The sequence below is a fragment of the Macaca mulatta genome, chromosome 1, assembly GCF_049350105.2.
Source record: "Macaca mulatta isolate MMU2019108-1 chromosome 1, T2T-MMU8v2.0, whole genome shotgun sequence".
Classification (NCBI taxonomy): domain Eukaryota; kingdom Metazoa; phylum Chordata; class Mammalia; order Primates; family Cercopithecidae; genus Macaca; species Macaca mulatta.
In genome coordinates, this window is record NC_133406.1 from 214,821,640 (window position 1) to 214,849,460 (window position 27,821).

At 54.2% G+C, this 27,821-nt stretch overlaps 4 protein-coding genes across 32 annotated transcripts; 2 read left to right on the forward strand and 2 right to left on the reverse strand.

Moving 5' to 3' along the window:
• Positions 1-624: 624 nt before the first annotated feature.
• CNKSR1 (connector enhancer of kinase suppressor of Ras 1) lies at positions 625-13,517 on the reverse strand. Of its 28 annotated transcripts, none has more exons than XM_028837670.2 (22): positions 13,360-13,517; positions 10,333-10,490; positions 10,047-10,228; positions 9,008-9,092; positions 8,544-8,585; positions 8,367-8,420; positions 7,871-7,942; positions 7,698-7,757; positions 7,540-7,608; positions 7,127-7,228; positions 6,820-6,890; positions 6,674-6,747; positions 6,454-6,560; positions 6,349-6,376; positions 5,790-5,962; positions 3,439-3,512; positions 3,198-3,269; positions 2,046-2,119; positions 1,850-1,911; positions 1,656-1,755; positions 1,400-1,581; positions 625-1,083 (listed from the first exon to the last, which is right to left on the reverse strand). In XM_028837670.2, exons 1-22 carry the CDS (start codon positions 13,409-13,411, stop codon positions 814-816), a joined length of 2,163 nt encoding a protein of 720 aa, XP_028693503.1. In that variant the 5' UTR covers positions 13,412-13,517; the 3' UTR covers positions 625-813. The 28 variants fall into 28 exon arrangements, with proteins under 28 accessions (XP_028693503.1, XP_028693504.1, XP_028693502.1 ...); XM_028837671.2 differs by having other exon boundaries at positions 1,400-1,515; positions 8,367-8,471; XM_028837669.2 differs by having other exon boundaries at positions 8,367-8,471.
• Positions 12,772-21,041, forward strand: LOC106997062 (transmembrane protein ZNF593OS). Of its 2 annotated transcripts, XM_077968681.1 has the most exons (4): positions 19,144-19,206; positions 19,287-19,359; positions 19,641-19,820; positions 20,387-21,041. In XM_077968681.1, the coding sequence occupies exons 2-3, from the start codon at positions 19,315-19,317 to the stop codon at positions 19,785-19,787; spliced, it is 192 nt and encodes a 63-aa protein (XP_077824807.1). In that variant the 5' UTR covers positions 19,144-19,206; positions 19,287-19,314; the 3' UTR covers positions 19,788-19,820; positions 20,387-21,041. The 2 variants fall into 2 exon arrangements, with proteins under 2 accessions (XP_077824799.1, XP_077824807.1); XM_077968673.1 differs by lacking the exons at positions 19,144-19,206; positions 20,387-21,041 and adding an exon at positions 12,772-12,904 and having other exon boundaries at positions 19,641-19,922.
• On the reverse strand, positions 20,120-21,020 carry ZNF593 (zinc finger protein 593). Its single transcript, NM_001261042.2, has 3 exons — positions 20,801-21,020; positions 20,504-20,566; positions 20,120-20,410 (listed from the first exon to the last, which is right to left on the reverse strand). Exons 1-3 carry the CDS (start codon positions 20,998-21,000, stop codon positions 20,269-20,271), a joined length of 405 nt encoding a protein of 134 aa, NP_001247971.1. The 5' UTR covers positions 21,001-21,020; the 3' UTR covers positions 20,120-20,268.
• Positions 21,042-22,678: 1,637 nt separating the features above from the next.
• Positions 22,679-27,579, forward strand: C1H1orf232 (chromosome 1 C1orf232 homolog). The gene is made up of 4 exons (XM_028848481.2): positions 22,679-22,889; positions 25,539-25,622; positions 25,734-25,831; positions 27,210-27,579. The coding sequence occupies exons 1-4, from the start codon at positions 22,806-22,808 to the stop codon at positions 27,487-27,489; spliced, it is 546 nt and encodes a 181-aa protein (XP_028704314.1). The 5' UTR covers positions 22,679-22,805; the 3' UTR covers positions 27,490-27,579.
• The last annotated feature ends 242 nt before the right edge of the window (positions 27,580-27,821 follow it).

Consider the following 27,821-nt stretch of genomic DNA (forward strand, 5'->3'; position numbering starts at 1 on the left):
GGAGCAGGTCAGATCTCCTGTGCAGCCTGGATGGAGTCATAGGGACGTGTCCCTGCCTTGGATCCAGGAGGTGGAGGTGAGGCTGGAATGAGGAGTGGAGAAGTGTTTTCCCCAGGGCCTTCCCAGGGCAGACCTCAACCTGCACCCCTCTGTACCAGCTGCCCTGTCCTACCTGCCCAGTCTCCAGGACTGTCCCCACCATCTTTCCATGCAAAGTGCATTTCCCCATCTATGAAGTGAAAGTTTCTCATTGTGTGCCCCTGGGGAATGGGGTAGGAGCTCACCATTAGCCTTCAAAGAGCTGGGGAGAGGTGGACCCACCATCCTGGCAGGCTTGGAGCTCAGGTACTCGCATGTACATCAACGGGCTGTACCAAGGGTCTGCCACCCCCTCTCTGGCCAAGAGCACTCACCCCAGTCCCCACCGGGGGGCAGATTTCCAATTCAAATATGGAAGTAAAGATACATGTAGACTCATTTTTTTAAAAATTGACTGTATTTGGTTGGAAAGTAGCCCTCATGTAAAACAAAGAACACCTGTACAGACCTGGTTTTGGGGGAGAACTGTCAAGGAACTGTAGGGGCAGGGCTGTGGCCCAGAGATGGGAGGATGGGGTGGGAGAGTTTCTTCTTTGGCAAGAGAGAGGGTGGCACAAAGCGCAGGCAGAGGGGTCAGCTCGGGGTGAGACCGTGATTAGCAGTACTACTTCCCACCCTGAACAGAATCCAGGGATGCTCTGTCCTGGACATGTCAGAAGCTGGGGTTGAGGTGGCCCTCGGGTCAAAGGTCAGGAGGTAGAGTGCTGGCCAGGGTCAGAGGTCAGGAGGTTGGAGGTTGCTCTCTGAGGTCAGAGGGCAGAGATGGGAGTGCTCTTCAGGGTCAGAGGACAGGGAGTTGGGGGTATGTTCTCTGGAGTCAGAGGCCAAGATGTGGGAGCTGCCTTCAGCCTGTGCCACTCCCCAGGCCCCCAGGCCCTCTGAGTACAGCTCCTGGTTCTGCTCCTTCCACTGGCGGAACTTCTCTCCTGTCAGTTCAGGGTCACCCAGCACTTCTTCTAGGACCTGCAGCTCCTGCAGCTTTGCCTGTGTGGAGAGGAGGGGCTAAGGGACCGTGATCACCCAGGGACGTGGGCAGAGTCTGAGGCCAGACTTCACTCTGGAGTCTGGTGCCTAGAAGCCAGCACCTGGCCAGCGTGGCACGAGGAGCCCAGGTGAGACTCAAATCCCCACTCGGAACCCAGAGCCTGGCCCAGTCCACAGCTGAGCCCATTGTCAGCTGCTAAGCTCAGAGTCCAGAGCTGAGTCTGGAGTCTGGTGCCCAGGGTGGAGGTGAGAGCTGCAAACCAAAGCCTGAAGCCCAGAGCTTAGTCCCTTGCTGTGCCCAGAGTCCCCAGCTGACCTTGAGTGTGCTCTGTAGCGCCCGTACACGGTGCACTCGCTCATTGAGCTGAGGGTCTCGGTTGCGCCGCATGAAAGAGCTCCGCCACTGTTCCTGGGTTAGGGGCTGTGGCCGGCCTAGGAGGGACACACCACCCTGCCTCAGCCCCTGTACCATTCCTTCCAGTGCCTCTTCACTGCTGTCTGTGGGAGGGAGGAGCAGGATGAGGATGTGCCCACCCCAGCTCCCAGCCCAGCTCCCAACTCCAGCCCAGCACCTGTCAGAGAGCCAAAGGAGGTCCGTGGGCTGCGCTGTGTGGGGGTGGCTGCAGGTGATGTGTCTCCATGGAGGGGACTCCCAGCTTGAGCAGGGCTGGGCTGCAGGCAGGGTGGAAAGCACAGAGGGTCTCTGTCTGAGCTCCATGCCCTGCTATTTATCCCCACCTCCTACACCCGGCAGCCCCCTACTCACCGAGGCTGAGTGGGACCCAGCCTCATCGTCTGGGTCTTCTGCTTCGGTCTCACTGTAGCAGTCTGGGGTGAGGAGGAGCAGTGGGCTTTGGGGAGGCCAGGGAGTGGCCTAGGGCATTTGAATTCCCAGCCCCTATCCCAGGAAAGGCAGAGGCTCAGGTGAGGGCTCCTCCTACTCAACCCTGTGAGACACCTACCTTCCTCTCGAGGCGGGGGCACCCGGCCCGGAGACTGGTACTTGGAGATGCAGGTAATGAGATGACGCACCCACCTACGGAGAGCAAGCAGGTCTCACGGGGTTTCCATTCTCCGGGGTCCTCTTGTATGCTAGGGGCTTTTTACTCACATCATCTTCTGATGATTCTCAGAGCAACTCTGAGAAGGATGAACTCTTAGTCACCCATTTTAGAGATGATGAAACTGGGGCTTAGAGAACTGAGTACTGACTGCGTGCGGTGACTCACGTCTGTCACCCCAACACTTTGGGGAGCTGAGGCAGGAGGATTGTTTAAGACCAAGTGTTGGCCGGGCGCGGTGGCTCAAGCCTGTAATCCCAGCACTTTAGGAGGCCGAGACGGGTGGATCACGAGGTCAGAAGATCGAGACCATCCTGGCTAACACCGTGAAACCCCGTCTCTACTAAAAATACAAAAAACTAGCCGGGCGAGGTGGCGGGCGCCTGTAGTCCCAGCTACTCCGGAGGCTGAGGCAGGAGAATGGCATAAACCCGGGAGGCGGAGCTTGCAGTGAGCTGAGATCCGGCCACTGTACTCCAGCCCGGGCTACAGAGCAAGACTCCGTCTCAAAAAAAAAAAAAAAAAAAAAAAGACCAAGTGTTTGAGACCAGCTAGGGCAAAAGAGCAAATCCCATCTGCCCCCAAAACTTTTTAATTAAAAAAAAGAGAGACGCCGGGCACGGTGGCTCACATCTGTAATCTCAGCACTTTGGGAGGCCGAGGCGGGCGGATCACAAGTTCAGGAGTTCAAGAGCAGCCTGGCCAACACAGTGAAACCCCGTCTCTACTAAAAATACAAAAATTAGCCAGGTGTGGTGGTAGGCGCCTATAGTCTCAGCTGCCTAGGAAGCTGAGGTAGGAGAATCACTTGAACCCAGGAGGTAGAGGTTGCAGTGAGCCAAGATGGCGCCACTACACTCCAGCCTGGCTGACATAGTGAGACTCTGTCTCAAAAAAAAAAAAAAAAAAAAGAGAGAGAGAGAGAAGTGAGTACCTTGACCAACCACTCTCAGAGAGCTGGACTTTGCATCTCCAGGCTCCTGAGCCCAGGCTCCCAAGCTCACAGAGGTTGGGAATTATATGAGAGTAGGGGCTAAGGGAGGCAGCACTCACATGCTCAGATCTGTCAGGGTATCAGCAGCGAAGATGAAAGGTTTGTACACATCATGGGTGAGCTGAAACACACTGTCAAGGAGTGGAGGAGCATCACTCAGCCTGGGCGTGCCCACCCAGAGCCCAGAGAGGCTGGATTCTGGGCGCCCCAGCTACTTGCCACACCTCCCACTGCCACCCCATCACTCTTCCTCTCCCTTTCTGTCTCCATCCCCCAGCCCATCATATCCCAAGACTTAACTATTTCTTCTTCTGATCATGTCCACTTTCCAGACTATAGTTGGAGACATTGATGAGGCCCTCAGCCTTCTCATCCTGGGGGGATCACAGCATGAGGGTCAAGTTGGAACCCCAATACTCTCAAGGCCCAGTCAGCTCCTAGATACCCCTCGGTCTCCTGAGGGTTGTGGAGGGGAGAAGGCATCTCCTGGGCTCTCTAACAAGTCTCTCTGTTTCTAGAGCTCAGGGCTGGAATCTGGGGTCAGGGTAGGAGGTGTGGCCAAAGGATGCCTCTAAGCCAGGAAAGGGGAGCCAAAGATATCAGAGAAACAGTCAAAAAAAAAAAAAAAGAGCAGCCTGAAGGCTGGGCATGGTGGCTCATGCCCGTAATCCTAGCACTTTGGGAGGCCAAGGCAGGAGGACCATTTGAGCCTAGGAGTTTGAGACCAGCCTTGGAAAAAAGCCCATTTCTACAAAAAATTAAAATCTTAGGCCGGGCGCAGTGGCTCACATCTGTAATCCCACTGCTTTGGAGGCTGAGGCTGGAGGATCACAAGGTCAGGAGTTCGAGACCAGCCTGGCCAACATGGTGAAACCCCATCTCCACTAAAACTACAAAAAATTAGCCAGGTGTAGTGGCAGGTGTCTGTAATTCCAGCTACTCGGGAGGCTGAGGCAGGAGAATCGCTTGAACCTGGGAGGCAGAGGTTGCAGTGAGCCGTGACTGCACCACTGCACTCCAGCCTGGGCAACAGAATAAGACTCCGTCTCAAACAAAACAAAACAAAACAACACAAAACTTAGCTAGGCATGGCGGCATGTGCTTACAGTCCCAGCTACTCAGGAGGCTGAGGCAGGAGGATCACTTGAACCTGGGAGGCGGAGGCTGCAGTGAGCTGAGATCATGCCACTGCCCTCCAGCCTGGGTGACAAAGCAAGACTCAGTTTCTTTTTTTTTTTTTTTTTTTTGACACGGAGTCTTGCTCTGTGCCCCAGGCTGGAGTGCAGTGGCGCGATCTCGGCTCACTGCAAGCTCCGCTCCCCCGGGTTCACGCCATTCTCCTGCCTCAGCCTCCCGAGTAGCTGGGACTACAGGCGCCCGCCACCTCGCCCGGCTAATTTTCTTGTATTTTTAGTAGAGATGGGGTTTCACCGTGTTAGCCAGGATGGTCTCAATCTCCTGACCTCATGATCCGCCCATCTCGGCCTCCCAAAGTGCTGGGATTACAGGCTTGAGCCACCGCGCCCGGCCGCAAGACTCTGTTTCAAACACAAAAACCAAAAACCCAAACAAGAAGAGCCTGCTCATGCATTTGTTCCTTCAGTAGACACAAACAAACTGCTTCATGCCCCTGAGTTTTCTGAATGCTGCTTTCTCTTCCTGGTTTTCTTTCCCCTTCCCATGCAACTAACTGCCAGGTATTGCGTTGTCAGGGGGCACCTGGACTCCTCAGGAGGAACTGGATACCTCTGTTGTGCTCCCACATATCCCTTGGGCTTTCCCTTTATCTTAGTACACAGTTCCTACATTGTCCTTGAATGCGTATTCATCCCTCTCCCCTAATAGCCTCTAAGTTCTGGAGAAGCAAAAACCATCCGCTCTTCTGTGTGTCCATAGTGCCCAGCCTAGAGCTGGGTTCACAGTAGGCACCTGAATATTGAATGAATAAATGAGTAAATGAATGACCCATCATTGGGATGGACAGAATATCAGAAGGATAAGAAGTAGGCAGAATAGAAGTGATTTTTCAGCCAGATGTGGTGGCTCACACCTGTAATCCCAGCACTCTGGGGGGCTGAAGCAGGCAGAACGCTTGAGCCCAGGAGTTTGAGACAATATAGCAAGACCCCATCTCTTAAAAAAAAAAAGATTTTTCGGGGCTGGGCGTGGTGGCTTACACCTGTAATCCCAGCACTTTGGGAGGCTGAGGCAAGCAGATCACGAGGTCAGGAGATAGACACCATCCTGGCTAACATGGTGAAACCCTGTCTCTACTAAAATACAAAAAATTAGCCGGCTGTGGTGGCGGTCTTCTGTAGTCCCAGCTACTTGGGAGGCTGAGGCAGGAGAATGGCATGAACCCGGGAGGCGGAGCTTGCAGTGAGCTGAGATCACACCACTGCACTCCAACCTGGGCAACAGAGCGAGACTCTGTCTCAAAAAAAAAAAAAAAAAAAAAGATTTTTCTCTATACCTCCTGTGATACCTTTTCCAAACTGCTTTTATACATATATTAACTCATTTCTCTCTGAAGAAAGTCCCCATTTAACAGATGGGAACATCAGGAATAAGAATGGATGATTGAACAGAGATGAGAATTGAGGCCTGGAGGTGACTCACTTGCCTACCTGTTTGTGTGTGGGAGGTCTTACCTGGGGCTGGCGGTACCAGTAGAGCGTGTGTCCCTTGAGCACAAACCAGCAGCGGCGCCAGCGCGGGCCCATGAAGCCACCGGGTGCCTTTCGCAACAGGAGCCAGCCGTCACAGTCCGGCCGGCCCAGCTGACGGCATGACACCCGCCGGCGGCTCAGCCGGGTCGCCAGGCCTGTAGCAGCACAGCACAAGCTGGGCAGTGAGGGGCTGGCAAGGTGCCCCCGCTAAACATGCTCCCTGGCCTTCCACGAGCATCCCCAAGTGAGATCTCTGAATCCACACTCTGCTCAGAAGGCTGCGTGTGTCATCTCTGAGGTGGGATGACCCTTCTTGTTTTAGAGATGAGCAAACCGAAGACTAGAGGCTAACCTGTTTGCTCAAAGTCACAGAGCTGGTGAGAGGCCCAGACTAGGAGCACAGCTCTGTCTGACCCCAGAAACACAGCTGTTTCCAGGAAAGGCTGTGTGGGAAGGATGGGGGTGGTCTTGCCCAGCACATAAAGATTTTTAACAGCTCCTCAGACAGGGGGACCCCCACTTAGTCCAGCGCACATCATACCTTTTGATTTCTTCCGACCAACAGGACTCTGAAAGGAAATCAGAAGGGTGAGAGAAGGATCCAGGTCCAGACCCACCCACCTCCTTGCTGAGCCCCTGAGTTTACCTTGTCAGGGGATTCAGGGAGCCCTGGAGTCCCTGCTACCCCTGCTGGGAGTATGGCTGGGGTTTCCAGGGGGATGGGCAGGGGCTCAGGGCCAAGGGAGGCAGAGTCTGTCAGGGAGGGAGAAGAGACAGGGAAAGCCTATGAGCCCAGTCCCAGGCTTGGGGTCAGAACTGGGCATCTGGATGCCGTGTCCAGGGCATCCATGGGGCTTTGAGACTACCTGTCCAGGCAGGGCTGGGTCCGGGACTGGGGTTTGAAGACAGGTCGAAGGCAAAGACGTCTTCAGATGGGGCCCTGGGGAGGGCAAAGGGGATGAGATGAGCCCATGGTCTCCCCACCAAGACACACCTGGACAGAGCCTGTTACCTGGGAGACAGTGGGGCCAGAGACAGTGATGGGCTCCTCCGGTGCGGGGAGTCCAGGACCTGAGGGGGCGTCTGGGGAACAACCAGGAACAAAGCAATGGAGACAGGGGTCTGAAAGCAGGTTAGGGGTACAACAGGGGTAGGGGAGCAGCAGGGGCAGGTACCTGTGGGGGGGTCTGGAGGCAGCTGGGGGGGCGTGGTGGGGGAAGGTGCCTGTTGGGGGGGTCTGAAGGCGGGTGTGGGGGTGGTGGGGGCAGGTATCTGTTGGGGGAATCTGAAGGCAGCTTGGGGGCGGCAGGGGAAGGTACCTGCGGGGGGGTCTCCGGTATCGGGATCTTCTTCAGCACTAAGCTGAGTCCGGCTGGCTCCCGCAGCAGCTCCCTTACCATGTTCTTATGGGGCCATCCAACCTGGGGGACAGAGACACTGGCTGGCATCAACTGGGCAGGAGGCTCTGAAGCAACCACCAACTCTCACCCTCGTGCTGGGGGCGCTCTCTCAACCTCCCACTCTGCCTCCCCTCATGCAGCCTCCTGGGAGCTTCCATGGGTCCCGTCACCTGGGCTCTGCAGAGGATGCTCTCACCAGACTTAGCTGGCTCATCTCCTGGAAGGCAGCTCCCACAACCCTGGTCAGAACGCTTGGTTGCCTCCCCACCCACCAGACTTGGGTTCCACTTGGTGACCCCTTCACCTCCTACCACATCCCTCTCCTCACGCACCACCACCTGCTCGTTGATCTGGACAACCTCGTCTCCAGGTTGGATCTGCAGTTGGGAGTCAGTGGGAACCTGGTGTGGGGAAAGGGGCCTGAGGTTGGCCTGGTTTGCAGGTGAGAGGCTTCAGGGGTGGGTGGCTGGAAAGGGTGTGGGGCTCTCACCTGGGTGTCCACTTGGGACACAAAGTGCTGGCAATTGCTGGTGGTGTGAATTTCCAGGTCCTGCAGAGGCAGAGGCTGCAGTCACTGGGGTCTGGGGGGCAACAGGGCCAGTAGGCAGGACCCCTGCCAGACACCAGGACTCTACAGTGGGTGGAACTGTGGCAAGAGCTGACCCCAAGCTGGTCCTGCCCAGACTTGCTGTGTGACTTTGGACTTGCTACTCCTCTGGGCCTCTGACTTCCCCTCTGCCAAGAACAATAGGGAAACTGGAGACCCTGATTTCTGAGGTACCAGCTTCTTAGCAACATTCCTAAAGGGACAAGCAGGGATAGGGCAGGGATAGGGCTCTGGTCTTCCCCACTGGTCAAAGATTAAATCAAGAAAGGTCACGTCCTCTCCCTTTCTCCTAACTACCCCCGAGCCCCTGCCCTGTCTCCATCCCAAGGCTGGAACACCCTACCTGAGGCCACACCCACGTGGTGTGGGGACTGGGGAGGTGCGGAGCAATGGGAGACCCTAGCCAATCCTCTGGGCCTCCATTTTAGTATCTGTACAAAAAAGGCTTTCCCGCCAGGGCAGCACGGGATTCTGAGGGATCCTGGACCCTATTTCAGGCCCTGACAAGGCTGCCAAGGGGTCAGAAGTGAGAGGTGGGAGGGCAGGGCTCACCAATGGACTGTCCAGCTGCACCTGCTCGAGCACGGCCCTCTGCTCCAGCAGCTCCTTGGGGCAGCAGACCAGGATGTTGTGGCAGATCCCAGCCACGTGGCTGCACTGGGGGAGGGGAGCGGGCTGTCTAGCCTGAATCGTCCCCACCCCCACTCCCTTCCCACCCCACAGACTCACGATCCTCAGGACTGTGCCCTCCTTCTCGTCTGCTGGACCATCCTGGAAGCAGAATGAGAGAGCGGGGGCCTCCCCTGAGCAAGGGCCATAGGGGGACTGCCTTCTCCTGGGGGCAGGGTGGGATTCCCTGCAGTCCCTCCCTGCCTTCTCTATACTGGCTCCCTGCCCAGAACCACAGGGCCTCAGTGTTTTAACCAGAGGGCTCGTTTCCCTGATACCAGGCCCCCAGAAGTCACCACACGTGCCCTGCCCTCCCACCCTGTCCTGAGTGTCAAAATTCCCCTACCAGCTAGGAGACCCCAAAAGGCCCCATCGTCCCATACCCAGTTGCAGGACCTCCTCTCCTCCTTTCTCGCTCGTCTCAAGCCTCATACCCGATCCTGGGCTGATTCACAGGTTATAAAAAGCTCTAGCCCAGCTTGGTCTCTAGGGCATGGGCCAAGCCTGGCCCTTGGTTCTCCTACCTCATGCAAGACCTGGCTCAGCTCCTCCAACAAGTCCCGGATCTCCTGGCATGCTGAGAAGTCATTTAAGTGGGAGAAGAGGTACCTGGCAGGGGAAGAATGGCACAGGGGAAGAATGGCACAGTGGTTAAGGGACTATGCTTAACCACTCAGAGCCAATTACTCACCAATTACTCACCTCAGAGACTTGGGGATAATACCTGCTCTGATGGGTTTTGGTTTAGAGTAAAGGAGATGATTGAGACATCTAAAGGGATTAGCAGAGGACTTATTTGTCATGTGCCTACCACATGCCAACCCCTGTTCTAGGCACTGGGGAAACAGACTTTAAAGACATCATACATTAGTATCAATTTAACTTCAGTTGTAATGAGTATCATGAAACATTGGATAATGAGTTTATAATAATAAGTTATTATTTATTATTAATAGTATAGCTTTGAGAGTGTACAACAGGGAAAGCTTCCTCAAGCAGGTGGCGTCTGAGGACAAGCAGCAGCCAGTGAACAGGGTTGGGGAGGCTCTCCATTCAGTGGTTGTTGATGAGACTGATTGTTACAAGCTGGAGGATGGGGTGGGAACCCAGGCATCCCAGTGCCCCTGCACAGATGGACTAATCCCTTTGCCCTGCTCCGCTGTATCTTTTTTTTTTTCTGAGATGGAGTCTCACTCTGTTGCTCAGGCTGGAGTACAGTGGCATGATCTTGGCTCACTGGAACCTGCACCTCCCAGGTTCAAGTGATTCTCCTGCCTCAGCCTCCCGAGTAGCTGGGATTACAGGTGTGCACCACCACAACTGGCTAATTTTTAATATTTTTGGTAAAGACGGGGTTTCACCATGTTGGCTAGGCTGGTCTCAAACTCCTGACCTCAAGTGATCTGCCTGCTTCGGTCTCCCAAAGTGCTGGGATTACAGACGTAAGCCACCACACATGGCTCACCATATCTGAACAAGAGCCAAGCTCTGTTTTTCTCTCCCACACCCTGGAGGAGGCCAAAGATGACAAGAGTCCCTCACTCGTCACCCCAACCTGGGTACCTGCTGAGCCAGAAGAGGAGGGTGTTGGCTTCATGCACCAGCTCCACAGTTGCACAGAGGACATCAATAGGGGTCTTGGCACAGTCCCCCAGGCGGCCTTGGACTATGCTCTGGAAGTCACGGGTTGCCCCCAGCAGCCCCTCTGTCAGGCTCTTCAGGTTCTCTGTCTGTAGCCTGGAGCTCTGTGCCAAAGAGAGGGCAAGTCACCTCCCTGGCAGCAGCCAGCCCCCATCGGCACCCCCCAGGTTGGTGGAAGCTGCAGCCAGTGTGACCAGCATTCACTCACCAGGGCCTGGAGCTGTTCCACCCCGCCCAGGATGAGCTCCTGGTGTCCCAGACACCGCACAGCCAGAGCCTCGAGGCTTCGGGGGCAAAGCTGGAGCAGGTTCTTGCCAGGCAGCTGCCAGTCCTCAAAGGGATAGTCCTGCAGGGAGTCGTCAAGACCTGGAGGGAGAGCAGGGCTCAGCTCGGGGGAAGCAGAGGTGTCAGGACCTTTTGGGCTGGTTCTTCACGCCTGCAAAGCCCTTTTCCCTCTAGCCTAGCCCTAATGATAACCCTGACACCCAGGCTGTTCTGCCCATTTCACAGATGAGGCCACCGAGTTGAGGAGCAGGAAAGTATAGGGCTCTCAAAAGTGGCCCCCAGACCAGCAGCAGCAGCCTCACCGGACAACTTGTTAGAAATGCAAATTATCAGGCCTCACACCACACCTGCTGAATCAGAAACTCTGAGGTTGGGGCCCAGCAGTTTTTCTTTATCTTTTTTTTTTTTTTTTTTTTTTGAGACAGGGGCTTGAGACACAATCATGGCTCACTGCAGCCTTGACCTCCTAGGTTCAATCCATCCTCCCACCTCAGCCTCCCGAGTAACTGGGACTACAGGCACACACCACCACACCCAACTAATTTTTGTATTTTTTGCAGAGACGGGGTTTCGCCATGTTGCCCAGGCAAGTCTCGAACTCCTGGGCTCAAGCAATTCAACTGCCTCAGTCTCTCAAAGTGCTGGAATTACAGGTGTGAACCACGACGCCCATCCAGCTGTTTGTATTTTAATGAATCCTGCAGGTGATTATGATGCTCCCTTAAGTTTGAGAACTAACAATATAGGGGATAAGAACAAGAGGCCGTGGAGTCACTGAGACACTGTGAACACTTGAGCAAGTAATAGCACTGCTCTGTGCCTCAGTTTTCTCACCTGTAACATGGGAATAATAAAAGTACCTACCTTCTAATCATGTGTGTTTTAAATGACACGACATATGTCAAGGCCTTGGCCATTGTCTGGTTCGTGGGAGACAAGTCAATAATAGCCATCGTATTATTATTGCCAGACTTTACCATGATCTACAGGCCCTGTATGATTAGGCTACCACCTCCCTTTCCAGCATCATATCCTGAAGAGCCCCCCAGACTCAACACTTCAGATGCACAGAGCTAATTCCTTGCAGCTCCTGGAATACCCTTTTACCTCAGGGTCCTTAGAGTGCTATTCCTCCTGCTGGTGTTGCTGTTCTAGCTCCTTCACTTCCTTTTTCAGCTAACTTCCTCCAGAAAGACTTCCATAACTTCCCAGGCTGAGTGGGGTGGGGGGCTCTCCTCTTGTTCCCACTGCCCCCGAGCCTCCACAAACCCCTGCACTTGACCATCGGTCTTTCCCATTTTATCACAGGCTCTTCAAAGATCAGGCCTTAGATAACCATTTGTCTCTAACCCCCAGCCTGTGCCTGGACAAGGTAGACACTCAAAAATAAGAAAAGTGTCTATCAAGGGCTTACTATGTGCTATGCAAAGCTATAAGAGCTTTACACATATTAACACATTTGATTCTCACTACATTTCTAGGAGGTAAAGACTATCATTATCCTGTTTACAGATGGGAAAACTGACACAGAGGTTAAGTAGCTTGCTCACTCTTCAAAGGAATTCTTCCCCTCCTGAGCCAGGCTCCTTCACTGGGGTGTGTGTGTGTGTGTGTGTTCCCTGTGTCACATTCAGAGCACCGGACTGGGAGTTCATGAACCTGTCACTCCCTGGCTATGGGTCCCTGAGCCACCTCCTTCCTGCATGGTGACTGTATTCGGCTGCTGCCCTCACAATAGCCCCAGGAATTGAGCTACAAATGAGCTGTGTCATGATTGTCTCACTTTGTCCACTTTATGAGGTCAGAGTTGCCTTTCCCATTTGATGGGCAGAAAAACTGAGACCTACGGTCACAGAGCTGGCAAGTGGTGGGGGTGGGCCTGGAATCCAGCCTGGGAGTCTGAACCCAGCCCTGAATTCCTGCCCTTACCTGGGCTGGTCCTCCTGAGCCTGTCTAGTGCGCTCCAGCTCCCGGCTCTGGGAGGCGTGTCCTGACTGCCTGCTCCTGGCTGCACTGCACTGCGTGTCAGGAGGCCCTTCTCTGAGTCTGCCTGTGGGGTGTGCTGCTTCCCATCTGTCTGGGCTCGCTGAGCCTGGACAGCACCTTGCCCCTTGGATAGGAGCCCCAGGGTGGGGCTGTGTCAACCTCTTCAGTCTAGTCTAGGCCTTCTGCTTTTGTCACTAGGAGCTCAGGGTGTGGAGGGGGCAGAATGACACCAGAGACTGAGCAAATCACTTCCTGGCTCTGTGCGTCAGTTTCTGACTCTAAGAAATGGATTTAACAACAGCCCACTGGCCCTGGGGCCAGGGAAGATAAAGAAGATACAGTAGGCCTGGGCCTGCCAGGCCTCCCTCCTGTTTTCATGACACCGCCTCCCCATTACCACCCTAGAGGCCTCTTTGGCTGCTGCCACAATGAGGGGCTCCCTTCTGGGTCCTTGGGGCCCCCGGGGTCATCTCATTTGTCTCTCTGCCGAGCACAGTACCTGGAACATGGTAGGTACTCTGTAAATACTTGTTGACTGACTGACTGACTGACTGATAGAGCCCGCAGGTTATTTTGTTTTTTGTGTTTTTTTTGGGATGAATCTCACTCACCCAGGCTGGAGTGCAGCGGTGCAATCTCGGCTCACTGTAACCTCCACCTCCTGGGTTCAAGCGATTTTCCTGCCTCAGACTCCCAAGTAGTTGGGATTACACAGGTACCTGCCACCACCCCCAGATAATTTTTGTATTTTTAGTAGAGACAGGGTTTCACCATGTTGACCAGGCTGGTCTTGAACTCCTGACCTCACGTGACCCACCCACCTTGGCCTCCCAAAGTACTGGGATTACAGGTGTGAGCCACCGCACCCAGTCCACAGGTTCTTTTTCCTTTTCCCCTCCTCCCTCTTCCGGTGGGACCCATACCTAGTCCCCTTCAAGCCCAAATCTACCCCGGTCCCACCCACCTCTCAGCCAAGTTGCCACCTTTCCGGGGGTCCAGGTCTCTACCGGTTCCATGGCCCAGCGCTGCCGGCTCGCATCAGCTCCTGTATTGCCCCGCTGGCGCCGGAATTTCCGCTCCCAGAGCCCAGGCCTGAGGAGGGGCCGGGCTGGGTCCTGGGCGGAGCCTACTGCATACCTGGGCTCACACAGACGGCCAGGTGAGGCGCTGCGACAGCCATTGGCCGACGCCCATCCGCCTCCTGCCCAGCCTTTCAGGCATCCTAGGGCTCTGGCATCTCACCCCAGCTAGGGGGCAGTGCCACTGGCCTCATATGGCTGGGTGGGACGCTGACCCTTGGGCTCCTCAAGAAAAAGCCACAAGAGGAGTGCTAAGCTCAGTAGCAAAGCACGGAGGCTAGGATGCCAGGTCCCTGGGTGCCTAGGCCAGCTCTTGTTAACTGTGTGACCTGGGGCTGACCATAACTTCTGCGCCTCCGTTTCTGGGTCTGTAAAGGAGATATAATAGACCTTACTTCAAAGGGCAGGTGTGCACAGTATCTGAATAGCTTGAAAACATTTTAGAACTGGGGTGTTTAGCCTCCCTTTGATTTTGCAGTATGGACTCCGGCATCTGGTGAGGCTTGTGAACGCTTTCTCAGAATAGCTGCTTATAAAGGCATAAAACAGGCCGGGCGTGGTGGCTCACGCCTGTAATCCCAGGACTTGGGAGGCCGAGGCGGACAGATCAATTGAGGTCAGGAGTTCAAGACCAGCCTGGCCAACATGGTGAAACCCCATCTCTACTAAAAATACAAAAAATTAGCTGGGCATAGTGGGTGCCTATAATCCCAGCTACTCAGGAGGCTGAGGCAGGAGAATCGCTGGAACCCAGGAGGTGGAGGTTCCAGTGAGCCAAGATCATGCCACTGCACTCCAGCCTGGACAACAGAGCAAAACTCTATATTATAAATAAATGAATAAACAAATGCACAAAACAAAATTCTTAGGATTACAATGAGAATAATTATCAAAACTATATTTAAAAACAAATTTGGCCAGGCGCGGTGGCTCACGCCTGTAATCCTAGCACTTTGGGAGGCCAAGGCGGGTGGATCATGAGGTCAAGAGATGGAAACCAGCCTGCCCAACATGGTGAAACCCCATCTCTACTAAAAATACAACAATTAGCTGGGTGTGGTGGTGCACGCCTGTAGTCACAGCTACTCAGGAGGCTGAGGCAGGCGAATCGCTTGAACCCAGGAGGCGGAGGTTGCAGTGAGCTGAGATTATGCCACTGCACTCCAGCCTGGTGACAGAGCGAGACTCCGTCTCACAAAAACACCCACAAAAAAAAAAAAATTTGGAGCTGGGGAGCGCTGGCACACAACTGTAGTTCTAGCTACTCAAGAGGTTGAGAGGTTGAAAGGTTGAGGTGGGGAGTATCACTCAAGCCCAGAGTTCAAAGCCACCTGGGCAACATAGCAGGACCCCATCTCAAAAAAATAAAACCAGAAATTTATGATATTATGGGTTTACTAACATTAACAAGACTGGCCAAAAGTTAAATTTTCCTTTTTTAATGACCTCAGTGTGTTGTCGACCAGCTTGAATAAGAACATTAAACTGTGCGGTGGTCTTTGACTCCCCTCCTCTTACATATTGATCAGCAAACAACTAAAGACAGGGAATGCAGAAGAGTGGAGAAGCTCTACTGAGAACAGGCAGATTCACCCTTTGGTCACTGAACCACTGCTAGGCCTGGAGGTGCCCAGTTAATGGCGGCTACATCACAGGAGCATCTGAAACAGAAGGTGCTCATGAACAATTTAGCGGTGGTTTAACAACCACTGTGAATTTGAAATCATTCGAGCATAAATATTTTGAGATACTTGCAATAACTACAATTTGACATGAAAATGTCTGTGATTTCTTTTTTTTGATGAGGAGTCTCGCTCTGTCGCCTAGGCTGGAGTGCAGTGGCACAATCTCGGCTCACTGCAAGCTCCGCCTCCCGGGTTCACGCCATTCTCCTGCCTCAGCCTCCCGACTAGCTGGGACTACAGGCGCCTGACACCACACCTGGCTAAGTTTTTTGTAATTTTAGTAGAGACAGGGTTTCACCGTGTTGGCCAGGATGGTCTCGATCTCCTGACCTCGTGATCCACCCGCCTCGGCCTCCCAAAGTGCTGGGATTACAGGCATGAGCCACCACACCCGGCCAAAATGTCTGTGATTTCTGTTGGTGACTAAGCCAAAGATACTACTACTTCAATCCATATACAAGGAAATCATAAATTTTAGTTAGAGGTTAGCAAAAATAAAAATATAATTTTTCCCATCCAAGTTTATGGATCCCCTGAATTCTGGACCCCAGAGTAAGAGCTTTCATCTTAGAAAAATATCTGACACATAGTAAATGTTCATTTTCATCATCATCATCTCAGGTCAGGGGACTACCAGGACTTTAGAATCAGATAAAATCAGCTGGGCATGGTGGCTCAGGCCTGTAATCCCAGCACTTCGGGAGACTGATGTGGGTGGATCACCTGAGGTCAGGAGTTCGAGACCAGCCTGACCAACATGGAGAAACCCCATCTCTACTAAAAATACAAAATTAGCCAGGCGTGGTGGTACATGCCTGTAATCCCAGGTACTCGGGAGCTGAGGCAGGAGAATCCCTTGAACCCGGGAGGTAGAGGTAGCGGTGAGCCAAGATCGCATCATTGCACTCCAGCCTGGGCAACAAAAGTGAAACTCCATCTCAAAAAAAAGAAAAAAAAAGGCTGGGCGCGGTGGCTCACGCCTGTAATCCCAACACTTTGGGAGACCAAGGCGGGTGGATCATCTGAGGTCAGGAGTTCGAGACCAGCCTGGCCAACATGGCAAAACCCTGTCTCTACTAAAAATCCAAAAAATTAGCTGGACATGGTGGAGGGTACCTATAATCCCAGCAACTCGGAAGGCTGAGTCAGGAGAATTGCTTGAACCCGCAGGCAGAGGTTGCAGTGAGTCGAGATTGTGCCATTGCACTCCAACCTGGGCAACAAGAGCAAAATTGTCTCAAAAAAAAAAAAAAAAAAAAAATCAGATAAAATCAGTTCCACACTCAACTGCTATGTGACTCAGCCCAACTTCTACAGCTCTCTGAATCTGTTTCTTCCTCTCCAGAAGGGATAGATACCTAGGCCTTAGCACTGTGATGACATTAAGTACTTTGAAATCTGCATCATGGGGTAGATATGAGTTATTATTGCTTTAATTCTGTGGGGAGGAGCCAACTGTTGTCACCTACTTCAGAATTTCTGCAGCACCCCCAGTCGTCAAAGCCTGTCACGACCTTACCGGTAACCCAGAGACCCAAAGTCTGAATTTCGCCCATGGTTGGCCCATGTAGTGTATGTGTGTTGTCAGCATTTAATAATGTCACATACAAATTGAGATTTTCAGCTTCTCTGAACTTGGTCAGCTCTGGTGATGGCATCCCACCTTCACACCTGGTATTAACAGCCTCTTTCATTTTATGAGCCAGTTGGCTTCAAATTTGCAAAATGCCTGTCTCCAGCTTTGTGTTTTGCCTCGGGTCTGTGTCCCTTGAACACTTTGTGCTGCATCCTCCTTTAACATTTTTGCCTCTTCATGCAGCAGCCTCCCTATGGCACTCTAGCGAAGTCCAGTAAATTCTAACAGAGCCTTTATCCCAGTGTTCGGTAGACAGATCTGGATTTCATCAAATATCTTTCCTGAGCTGCCCAGCCCCTTTCCTCCTTGAACCACGGTGCCTTTACTCTATGCTCCCAGCATCTGCCAGGACTAGGCAGTTAGGGACACAGTAAGTGGCAACTTCTATTTATTTTTATTTATTCTTTTGAGATGGAGTTTTGCTCTTGTTGTCCTGGCTGGAGTGCAATGGCGTGATCTTGGCTCAGCGCAACCTCCACCTCCCAGGTTCAAGCTATTCTCCTGCCTCAGCCTCCCAAGTAGCTGGGATTACAGGCGTGCACCCCCACACCCGACTAATTTTGTATTTTTAGTAGAGATGGGGTTTCACCATGTTGGCCAGGCTGGTCTCAAACTCCTGACCTCAAGTGATCCACTTGCCTCGGCCTCTCAAAGTGCTGGGATTACAGGCATAAACCACCGTGCCCGGCCGGCAGCTTCTATTTTAAAGGGCTTTGTTTTGTTTTTTGAGAGTCTTGCTCTGCTGCCCAGGCTGGAGTACAGTGGCGCAGTCTTGGCTCACTGCAACCTCTCCCTCCCAGGTTCAAGTGATTCTCGTACCTCAATCTCCCGAGTAGCTGGGATTACAGGTGTGCGCCACCACACCCAGTTAATTTTTGTATTTTTAGTAGAGACAGGGTTTTGCCATGTTGGCCAGGCTGGTCTCAAACTCCTGACCTCAAGTAATCCACCTACCTCGGCCTCCCACGCTTGGCTCCCTGGGATTACAGGCGTGAGCCACCATGCCCGGCCTATTTTAAAAAGCTTTATGAATATAAAGTTCTACATATTTGCTGTATACATTTCAAAGGTAATAGGTTAAGTGAAAGCAGGATGTGCCCTTTCCCCAGTGTGTCTCTATCATGTTCCCCAGTGGGGGCCACTGCTAAATTTGGGATATTCTTCTGTTTTCTATATCTGCAGATAGTCTACATACTATTCTGCAAACTGTACTTTTTCTTTTCTTTTCTTTTTTTTTATTGGAGACAGGGTCTGGCCATCACCCAGGTTGGAGTGCAATGGTGTGACCTCGGCTCATTGCAGCCTCCACCTCCTGGGCTCAAGTGATCCTCCTACCTCAGCCTCCTGAGTAGCTGGGACTACAGGCATGCACCACCATGCCTGGCTAAATTATTATTATTTTTTTTGGTAGAGATGAGGTTTCACCTTTGCCCAGACTGGTCTCGAACTCCTGGACTCAAGCAATCTGCCTGCCTCAGCCTCCTAAAGTGCTGCCCAACCATACTTTTTCATTTAAGAGATAATGGATACCAAATGAAATACAAGTTACGTGCTTAGAACAATGACTACTATTTTTAACGTGTCATGGGCAGCTTTCTTAATTGGTATATGCAGATATGCTTTTATCACTGTTTCAAGCTGAGGGCAGGGAAGTCCCTGCAGAAACTTTGTCTTGAAGAAACGGGTTAAATTGGCTGGGCGCAGTGGCTCATGCCTCTAACCCCAGCACTTTGGAAGGCCGAGGCGGGTGGATCATGAGGTCAGGAGTTCAAGACCAGCCTGACCAATATGGTGAAACCCCGTCTCTACTACAAATACAAAAATTAACCGGGTGCAGTGGCAGGTGCCTGTAATCTCAGCTACTCGGGAGGCTGAGGCAGGAGATTCGCTTGAATCTGGGTGGCAGAGGTTGCAGTGAGCTGAGATCATGCCACTGCACTCAGGCCTGGGTGACAGAGTGAGAATCTGTCTTTGAAAAAAAAAGAAAGAAAGAAATAGGTTAAATGTGCCATCCCTCAAGGTAGGGGTGGTTGATTTCACAGAAATCAAATCGAAAAGGCACCCTCCCCTTCCTTCCATAATGCTGGCATCCAATCATCTGAAGTAGGGATGGGGCTCGGACCAGGGGCTGAGGGAGGCCCGCCCAGTACCTGGTCCACGCCTGGGACTCCTGAGCCCTGCCAGCCAAGGCCTCTTCTGCCTACCCAGACCCGCCTCCTTGGACAGTGGGGGAGGTGCCGCTCAAGCCTGATGCTGATCTCTTTTGACAGCTGCTCCTAAGGCTGGCAGGATGGTAGGCAGTGGGGGAAGGGACCAGATTTAAAGGTCCAGTTGCTCCGCCCCCTGCCAGACCTTGGCAGGCAGGCGCGGGTGAGCATCCTCTGAGGGCTTGGGTCTTGCGTATGTAGAAGGTCAGAGACCCCTCTACCCTAGTTTCCACTTCTTGGTATCATAAAGACCACTGGTCTTCATGTCCGCGCCCACCCTATAGGCCGCCAGGGAGACCAGTGCCGCCCACCATGCGATTTCGACGCCTGACCCCTGGTTACTTCCGGGTGCTACAGGTAAGTACCCCTGATCAATGGTTTCTGGCACGAGTGACCCCTTCTTCCCCCTACCATAGCTGGGTTGACACCCCCAACAGCCAGGCTGTCACGTTCCCTGCCGCCTGAGCAGGCAGGCCCAGATGGGCAGTGAGGCGAAAGGGATTGGGGTGGAATCTCCCTGGGGCAGTACCAGCGTCCATGTCTCCTTCCCCTAGCTACACCTACTCAGCCCCTTCCCACTCCCCACCTTCCTGGCAGTCTCAACTGACCCCTGAGGCACACCCTCTGTGCACCTCCAGATGCAGGTAGCTGGTGAGCTGAAGGCAGAGCCCCGCAGTCTGCTGGTGGGAGTTGTGGCTACAGTGCTAGCTGTCCTCGGGCTGGGTGGCTCCTGCTATGCCGTCTGGAAGATGGTGGGGCAGCGGCGGGTGCCACGGGCCCCATAATGAAGAAGAGAGACTCTCACCTGGACGCTGGGGGTAGGTGACTCGGGAGGGGGCTGCAATCTCAGAAGCCTTCTTTTCTGGGGATCAGTCTCTGTCGGAAGCAGGACAGAGTAATCTGATCCCACTCCCGCCACCCCACACTGCATCAGGCCTCCATCTGGGTGCTCCAGTTCAGATGCTAGGACCTCAGAGGGAAGGCAGGGATGTGGGCTCCAAAGATAGACCAAGATTGACACCCTAGGCCTGGTGCACAGAAAGGACTAGACAAGCCCTTCCAGGGCAGGAGTTTGAGACAGCGACCTGGAAGTTAGAGTTGGAGGCAAGCTCTCTTTGTCCAGTTCCTTTATTGGGGGCAGGGCACCCAGAAGAGGCCCTCCGTTCCCCAAACCCAGAGCCAAAAGGGGTTGGCACGCTCCCTCCCAGCCTAGTCCTTGCGTCACTGTCCATGGGCAACTCCTCTGCCCTGCATCTTCAGGCCATGTCAGGTAGAGGTGTCCATCTCAGGGACCTCAGTGGACACTTCTGTGGGCACTGCTAGCCGCCTGGGGGGCACATAGGATCCCATACCCGCTGCCCTCTCCGCCTCTTCCTGACTGTAGGGCTCGACGCTCAGCTGCTTCAGCCTGGGAGAAAGAAAAACAGGAGTTGGGAGCTGACAGGTGAAAGCCCTATCTGCTGAGCACCCATCCATCAATCCTCTCCTCACTCCTTCATACCTTTTCTTGTGGTCTTTGGATCGGAAGTGGGTCTTCAGATTGGCGGAATCGATGAAGTACCTCCTGTAGGGATGGAAGTGAGAAGGAGAGTGAGGAGGTGATAGTCTCCCAAGTACACCTATCTCCACAGCCCTAGCTTGTCCCTGACGCCAGGATCCGGGTCTGAGAAACGGGAGGCGGGCGGACCCACGGGTCCCAAGAGAGAAGGCTCTGCACGGCCTGGGGCTTGAACTTCACATCTCCCGGCCGGTACCGCGGACCCTCCTCCGCCCCAGGCCGGGCTCGTCCGGGACTCACGCGCAGGCCAGACAGCGGTGCAGGCCGCCCCCTGGCAGGTCGGGGTCGGGCTCGGCGTCTGGGTCGGGCTGGGGCCGTGCGGGTCCCAGAGGCCGCAGCTCGCGGTGAATTTCATCCAGGTCCGGCCGCCGCCGCTTCGCCTTCATCTGCCGGGCTAGAGAGTGCGCTCGGTGCGCGCCTGTCCGGCGGGAGCGACCCATGGCCAGAAACAGCCCGGCCGACCAAGGGGCCAGGAGCAGGGCAGTGAGCACACGTGTGAGCGCTTCCGGGCCGATCAGCGACGTCAGGCCACGCAGGGGGGCGAGGCAGGCTCTGCCGGACCGCCTCTGATGACGTCACTCTCGGCCAGCGGCTCGAGCGCCGCCAGGCGGCCGTCGACGTCAGTGACCGAGCTCGGGACGGGTCTCCAAAATTGTGACCACTGAAGGGCATGGCCACGCGGGCCCTAGCTGGGGAAGCGCGGGGTGGTGCGTGCGCCTAGGGGTTTCGGGGCCGTCTTGCTGCCCTGCTCTCCCTGGCCTGGCCCAACCAGTATCAGTGCCAACCTCTGCCCCTGTCGTCCCTTCCTGTTTCCCAGACCTTGGACTCCGCGGTGGGGGTGGGATGCTGCATCGCTGGAAAGCACTGATAAATGTCTGTGTCATGAATAAATTAGCAAATGACTGAGAGTGAATAAGCTTGGAATCCCAGCCCCACAGGGCTTCCCGAGATATCTCCAGTCCCTGGAAAACCCGTCACTTTTCCCGGCTCCCATTATTCCCTTGAATCTCCATCCTCTCTGCCCCCAGCCAAATCCATGAAGGGTGTTCCTCCCCAGAGATTGCAGTCCTCAGGCATCCAGATTCCAGAGGGCTCAGTTCCTCTCACAAATACTTATAGAAGGACCTCTCCATCTTTGCCTCCTTTCTCTAAGCCCTGGGCTCCCAGAGGTGGGCTGGCAGCAAAGGCCTAGGTATTGCATGCTCAGAGTGGGCAGAAGCCTAGAGGGCCTTTCCCCATTCACAGGATCCTGGTGCCTCCCAGGCTGGCCAGAGCCAACTCAGCTGGAAGGGGCCAGAGGAGCTTAGCAATAATTCAGGGGCTCCAGCTCTTTGGAATCTGTTGCCAGGAAACAAGGAGACAGGCACGTGTATCCCTGGGGAGAGGAATCAGTTTCCAGCCCAGACAAAGGAGTGAAATGTAAGCCCAAGGTGCCCACTGGGGGCCTGGGGACCTTCCTGCTCCAGTTCATTGAGGCTGAGTAGGGACAAGGGGTGGAGCCCTGCTGAGGACACAACTGGTATGACTACAGTCACAGGGGCTCCAGTGTGGGTCCCAGACCTCAGGATTTTGTGAATGGAAGAAGATTTTCCTGGAGCCATGCTAAGAGATGAACAACCTCAAGTACTCCTAGGCCCAAGAAGAAAGCCTCTCTAGGGCCGGGCGCGGTGGCTCAAGCCTGTAATCCCAGCACTTTGGGAGGAGGACGGGCGGATCACGAGGTCAGGAGATCGAGACCATCCTGGCTAACACGGTGAAACCCCGTCTCCACTAAAAAATACAAAAAACTAGCCGGGCGAGGTGGCGGGCGCCTGTAGTCCCAGCTACTGGGGAGGCTGAGGCAGGAGAATGGCGTAAACCCGGGAGGCGGAGCTTGCAGTGAGCTGAGATCCGGCCACTGCACTCCAGCCTGGGCGACAGAGCGAGACTCCGTCTCAAAAAAAAAAAAAAAAAAAAAGAAAGCCTCTCTAGAGACAGATGTCTTCGTTATTCTTGGCCAATATGGGTCAAGACAAGGAGCTAAGGTGGCGGAAGCCTGTTCCATCCCCCACCCCCCTGACTCCTTTGGATCAGGTTCACCTCCTGGGCACTGTGCCAGCTGGGGAGGCTGGTACATCTTTAATGAAGTCACTGGATCCCCCAGACAGGCTCTTGGCCTCACCAAGTTCCTAGGGCCAGACTCACTGGTATCCACTGAGCCACCACCTTCCTGTGCTAGGGTGCCAGACCCCTTCCCCCTGCAGCCATGAACCAGGCCTTCTGGAAAACCTACAAGTCCAAAGTGCTACAGACACTGAGTGGGGAATCTGAGGAAGACCTGGCAGAGGAGGTGGGTACCATCCATGCATGCTGGGTGGAGCATATGCAGAGGGGCAGCAGGAATGAGCAGTATGAAGTGGGGCACAGGATAGGCTTGGAGGTGGGGGGGCCACGTTCGTGCAGACAGCACATTCAGGAATGGTAAAGAGCATGGTGCAGCATCAGAAAGCCAGGACATTCAAGAAAACTGAGGAAGAAGAAAAGACTTAGGGACTATGGAAGGAGTGGCCACTGTCTCCAAAGATCTCGAGGCTGCCACATGGAAGAGATTCTTCTAGGACCAGTGCGCAGTAGGCACATGGGCACACTTAGCTGGACACAACTTTCTAATGGGAGCAGAATTAGGAGTGATGTAGTGAGCCTCCTGTTACTAGAGGTAGGGGGAGTGGCGCCTATACTAGAAAGGTCACTGTAGCAGCATCAGATCAAAGCCATACTTAGACCATGTGTTGTTCTGACATTAAAAAAAAAAAAAAAAAACAGGCTGGGCTAGGCATGGTGGCTCATGCCTGTAATCCTAGCACTTTGGGGGGCCAAGGCGGGTGAACTGCCTGAGCTCAGGAGTTCAAGACCAGCCTGGGCAACACAGTGAAACCTAGTCTCTACTAAAATACAAAAAAAAAGTAGCCAGACATGGCAGCGTGTGCCTGTAATCCCAGCTACTTGGGAGGCTGAGGCAGGAGAATTGCTTGAGCCTGGGAGGTGGAGGTTGCAATGAGCGGAGATTGTACCATTGCACTCCAGCCTGGGTGATGGGGCAAGACTCTGCCTCAAAAAAAACAAAAAACAAAAAACAGGCTGGGTGCAGTGGCTCCCGCCTGTAATACTAGCACTTTGGGAGGTCACAGAGGGTGGATCACCTGAGGTCAGGAGTTGGAGAGCAGCCTGGCTAACATGGCGAAACCCTGCCTCTACTAAAAATACAAAAATTAGCCAGGCATGGTGGCGGGCACCTGTAATCCTGTCTACTCAGGGGCTGAAGCAGGAGGATCACTTGAGCCCAAGATTTTGAGACCAGCCTGGGTGACATAGGGTGAAACCCTATCTCAACAAAAAAATACAAAACTTAGACAGGCACGGCGGCACCACACCTGTAGTCCCAGCTACTCAGGAGGCTGAGGTGGGTGGATCGCTTGAGCCCAGGGAGGTCAAGGCTCCACCGCACTACAGCCTGTGTGACAGGTGAGGCTTTGTCTCAAAACAACAATGACAACAGCAAAGTTTCTGAAACCAGGGACAGTCTTATGTCTGGAGGCTGTGATAAGTGGCAGTCACACAATCACAAGAAGTGTGGCAGAGGCAGGAATTGGTTGGGAGGGGCGGAGAATGGTTTGAATGCTTGAATGTCTGGAGAGGTTGGTGTCTAAGGCTGGGCTTGTGCAGAAATGTCGGTGGGTAACTGGTGTGATCAGTGTCTGTGTGGAATCCCCAGTGAAGGTGTATGTGTAGGTGTGAACATTTTGGGCAGCAGTCTATGCCTGTATGCCTCTGTGTAGACATTTGTAGGTGTTATGTTTGTATGGTGTACGTGTTTTGGTATCTGTTTTTGGGTGAAGAGGTTTTGTGTGTTGCGGATGGGCCTCCGTGCAGCTTTCTGTGGTTGTGTAAGTGCACAGGTGTGAACGGCATAACTGTGTGTGTCCTTGTATAGGTACCTCATTAACACATACGTCTATGTGCAGATGAAGAGCTGTAGCCATGTGGGGCACACTCATGTACAGGTGTGTGTCTACATCAGAGTGCATGCCCATGTCCACATGCTTTTGAGTGTATATGGATGTGTCTGTGGTGGGCAGGTATGTGTGCTCAAGGGTGTCTGCAGCTCGGGCCAGTGGCTCACACCTATAATCCCAGCACTTTGGGAGGCCGAGATGGGCAGATCACTTGAGGCCAGGAGTTCGAGACCAGCCTGGCCAACATGGCAAAACCCCATCTCTATTAAAAATACAAAAAGTTGGCCGGGCGCGGTGGCTCAAGCCTGTAATCCCAGCACTTTGGGAGGCCGAGGCGGGCGGATCACGAGGTCAGGAGATCGAGACCATCCTGGCTGACACGGTGAAACCCCGTCTCTACTAAAAAATACAAAAAACTAGCCGGGCGAGGTGGCAGGCGCCTGTAGTCCCAGCTACTGGGGAGGCTGAGGCAGGAGAATTGCGTGAACCCGGGAGGCGGAGCCTGCAGTGAGCTGAGATCCGGCCACTGCACTCCAGCCTGGGCGGCAGAGCGAGACTCCGTCTCAAAAAAAAAAAATAAATTAAAAAAAAAAAAAAATACAAAAAGTAGCAGGGTGGTGGCAGGTGCCTGTAATCCCAGATACTCAGGAGGCTGAGGCAGGAGAATCACTTGAACCCGGAAGGCAGAGGTTGCAGTGAGCTGAGATCGTGCCACTGTACCCCACGGCACTCTGGCCTAGGCAACAGAGCAAGACTCTGACACACACACACACACACACACGAAGAAAAAGGTTGTCTGCAGGGATTTACTCTGTAGGTATATCTGTATGCATTCCCATGTGCCCTTGTGAATCTGTGGAGTGTGTGTGTGTTTAGTTCTGTGGTATTTGGGGTGCCTGGTCTGTGTGTACTAGGCTAGCAGTGGAGGAGGGAGATCCCACTCCTCTGGGGCCTCTCTCATGCAGTGTGGGGGTCTTGTGTCCCAGAGGGAGAACCCAGGATTAGTGGAGTCTGAGACAGCAGAACCAACCGAGGAGACCTTCAATCCCATGTCACAGCTGGCCCGCCGGGTGAGTCTTCTCCCTTCTTCCACCCCAACCCTGGGCAGCCTGGCAGAGGCTTCTGTGGAGTCCTGGGAGGTTATGCTGGGCCCCTTCCCTGACTCCCAACCCCTTTCCCAGGTTCAGGGGGTCGGGGTGAAAGGCTGGCTGACAATGTCATCTCTGTTTAACAAAGAAGATGAAGATAAGCTGCTACCATCAGAGCCTTGCGCTGACCAGTATGTGTGTGTGTGTTTGTGGTGGTTCTGGAAGGGGCCTGAGGTCCCCCTTCTGCCTGGTCCTTTCCTTCTGGTTTGTTTGTCTTTCTAACCACTGAGGGCTGGGGAGGGGCAGTCCCAGGCTGTTTGTTTCTCTCAGCAGGAAACAGGCCAAATCAGCGTATCTGGGAGATTAGGGTAAATCTCTGGAGGAATTGACCAGCTGTTGGGATTGAGGTGCTAGAAGGTATTTTATGGGCTCTCTGGACCCATCCGCTTGGGAGGGGCCATCTCTCTAAAATCCAAGAATGGAGAATACCTTTAGGTGTTTGCAACAGGTGATCCAGCTCCAAGGTTCCCAAGTATTGTCTAAACCCTCACCCTCCAAGGAAGCATGTCACAAACATATTCCTGGACCCTCCTTCAGAGACTCTTCGCCTGTGTGGCGAAGAGTCTTGGAGATCTAGCCATGTTTTCAGCAAGCCCCACCAGGGCCCCGCAGCATGCTGCTTTGGGAATCACTGTCTTAGAAGGTCTTTGATGCTGAAGATTAGAGGGTGGGACCTGGGACCTCAGTCTCCCTCCTGGCTCCATCTCTGGCACATTTTCCATTTCTGCCTTTTCTCCATCCTGGTCACATCCCCCTCTCACCACTGAACCTATTCTTTTCTCCTAGGGTCCCCATGACCCAGCAGCCTCTCCCGCGCCCAGGTTTCCATTCTTTCCCCCCACCCTCACCTCCCGTTCCTTAAGAAACTTCCTGGACTCGAGGCTTCCACTTCAAGCTTCATCACCTCTCTGTGACTGCCCTTCCCCCCAACATCTTCCCACCTCTCTTGAGTCCCCTGCTCTCCCCTAAGGCTCTGACCTAGGCCTTCCTGTTGCTCCACCTTTCTCCCGTGCCCCCAGTCCCCCTTTCCCTTAATGTCAGGACCTGCTCCCTCTCCGGGCTCTGTCTCTTTTCCCCAGGGCTTCCCTCAGGTGGGATCTGAACAGCCCCTCCCACTCCCACCTGCTCTCCCAGGGATCCTTCCAGCTTCCCAGACCTGCACATGCCTCCAGCGTCCCTCCTCAGCCACGCCTAAACCCCTGACCTCATTCTCTCCCCAGGGATCCTGATCCCCGTTGCCTCCCTCTACACCCCTCGCCTAATCCCCTGACCCTGTCCCACCCCAGTCCCCTTTCCCAGGGCCTCTGAGCCCTCCCCTTGCCTCCAGGCCCTGACCCGCCTCCATGTCCCGGTCCCCCACTGGTCACCTGACCCCGCTCCTCACCACTGCCCCTGACTCCGCCCGGGTTCCCCCGGCCCCACTAAACTTGTCCCTCGGCTCAGCCTCCTCTCCGATGTTCCTCCCCGGGACCGCTCGACCGCTTCCCTGACCGCGGCCCTCTCCCGCAGCCCTCTGGCGGCGCGACCCCCCTCGCAGGCGGCGGCGGCGGAGGCGCGCGGTCCGGGCTTCTGGGACGCGTTTGCCAGCAGGTGGCAGCAGCAGCAGGCGGCGGCGGCGTCCATGCTGCGTGGCGCCGAGCCCACTCTGGAGCCGGACCCCGAACCCGCGGACGAGGCCGCCGAGCGCCCCGAGTCGCAGGAGGCCGAGCCGGTGGCCGGCTTCAAGTGGGGCTTCCTCACTCACAAACTGGCCGAGATGAGGGTGAAGGCCGCGCCCAAGGGCGACTAGCGGGCTGGCCGAACCCGGCGCCCGCTGCTCCCACCCCTGATAAAAACCCTGGTCCGACAGTCTGTGTGACCGCGTGCTTTTGTCCAGACATCCAGAAAGACTGCTTTTGCGGGGGGCGACCTCCGGCGGGGTCCAACTGGAGCTCACCAAACATACAAGGCGAAAATGACCAGAGTCAGCCCGTATATCAGGATGGGTTTTTTAAGGTACAACTTTCCAGGAAGTTGGGGAGCTCCAGAGGACTGCGTCCATCGCCCTCTCCAGCCTCATTTAATTCAACAAACTGCCTGTGGCTCTACTATGCACGCCGTCCCAGTACTAGGAAAAGCTCA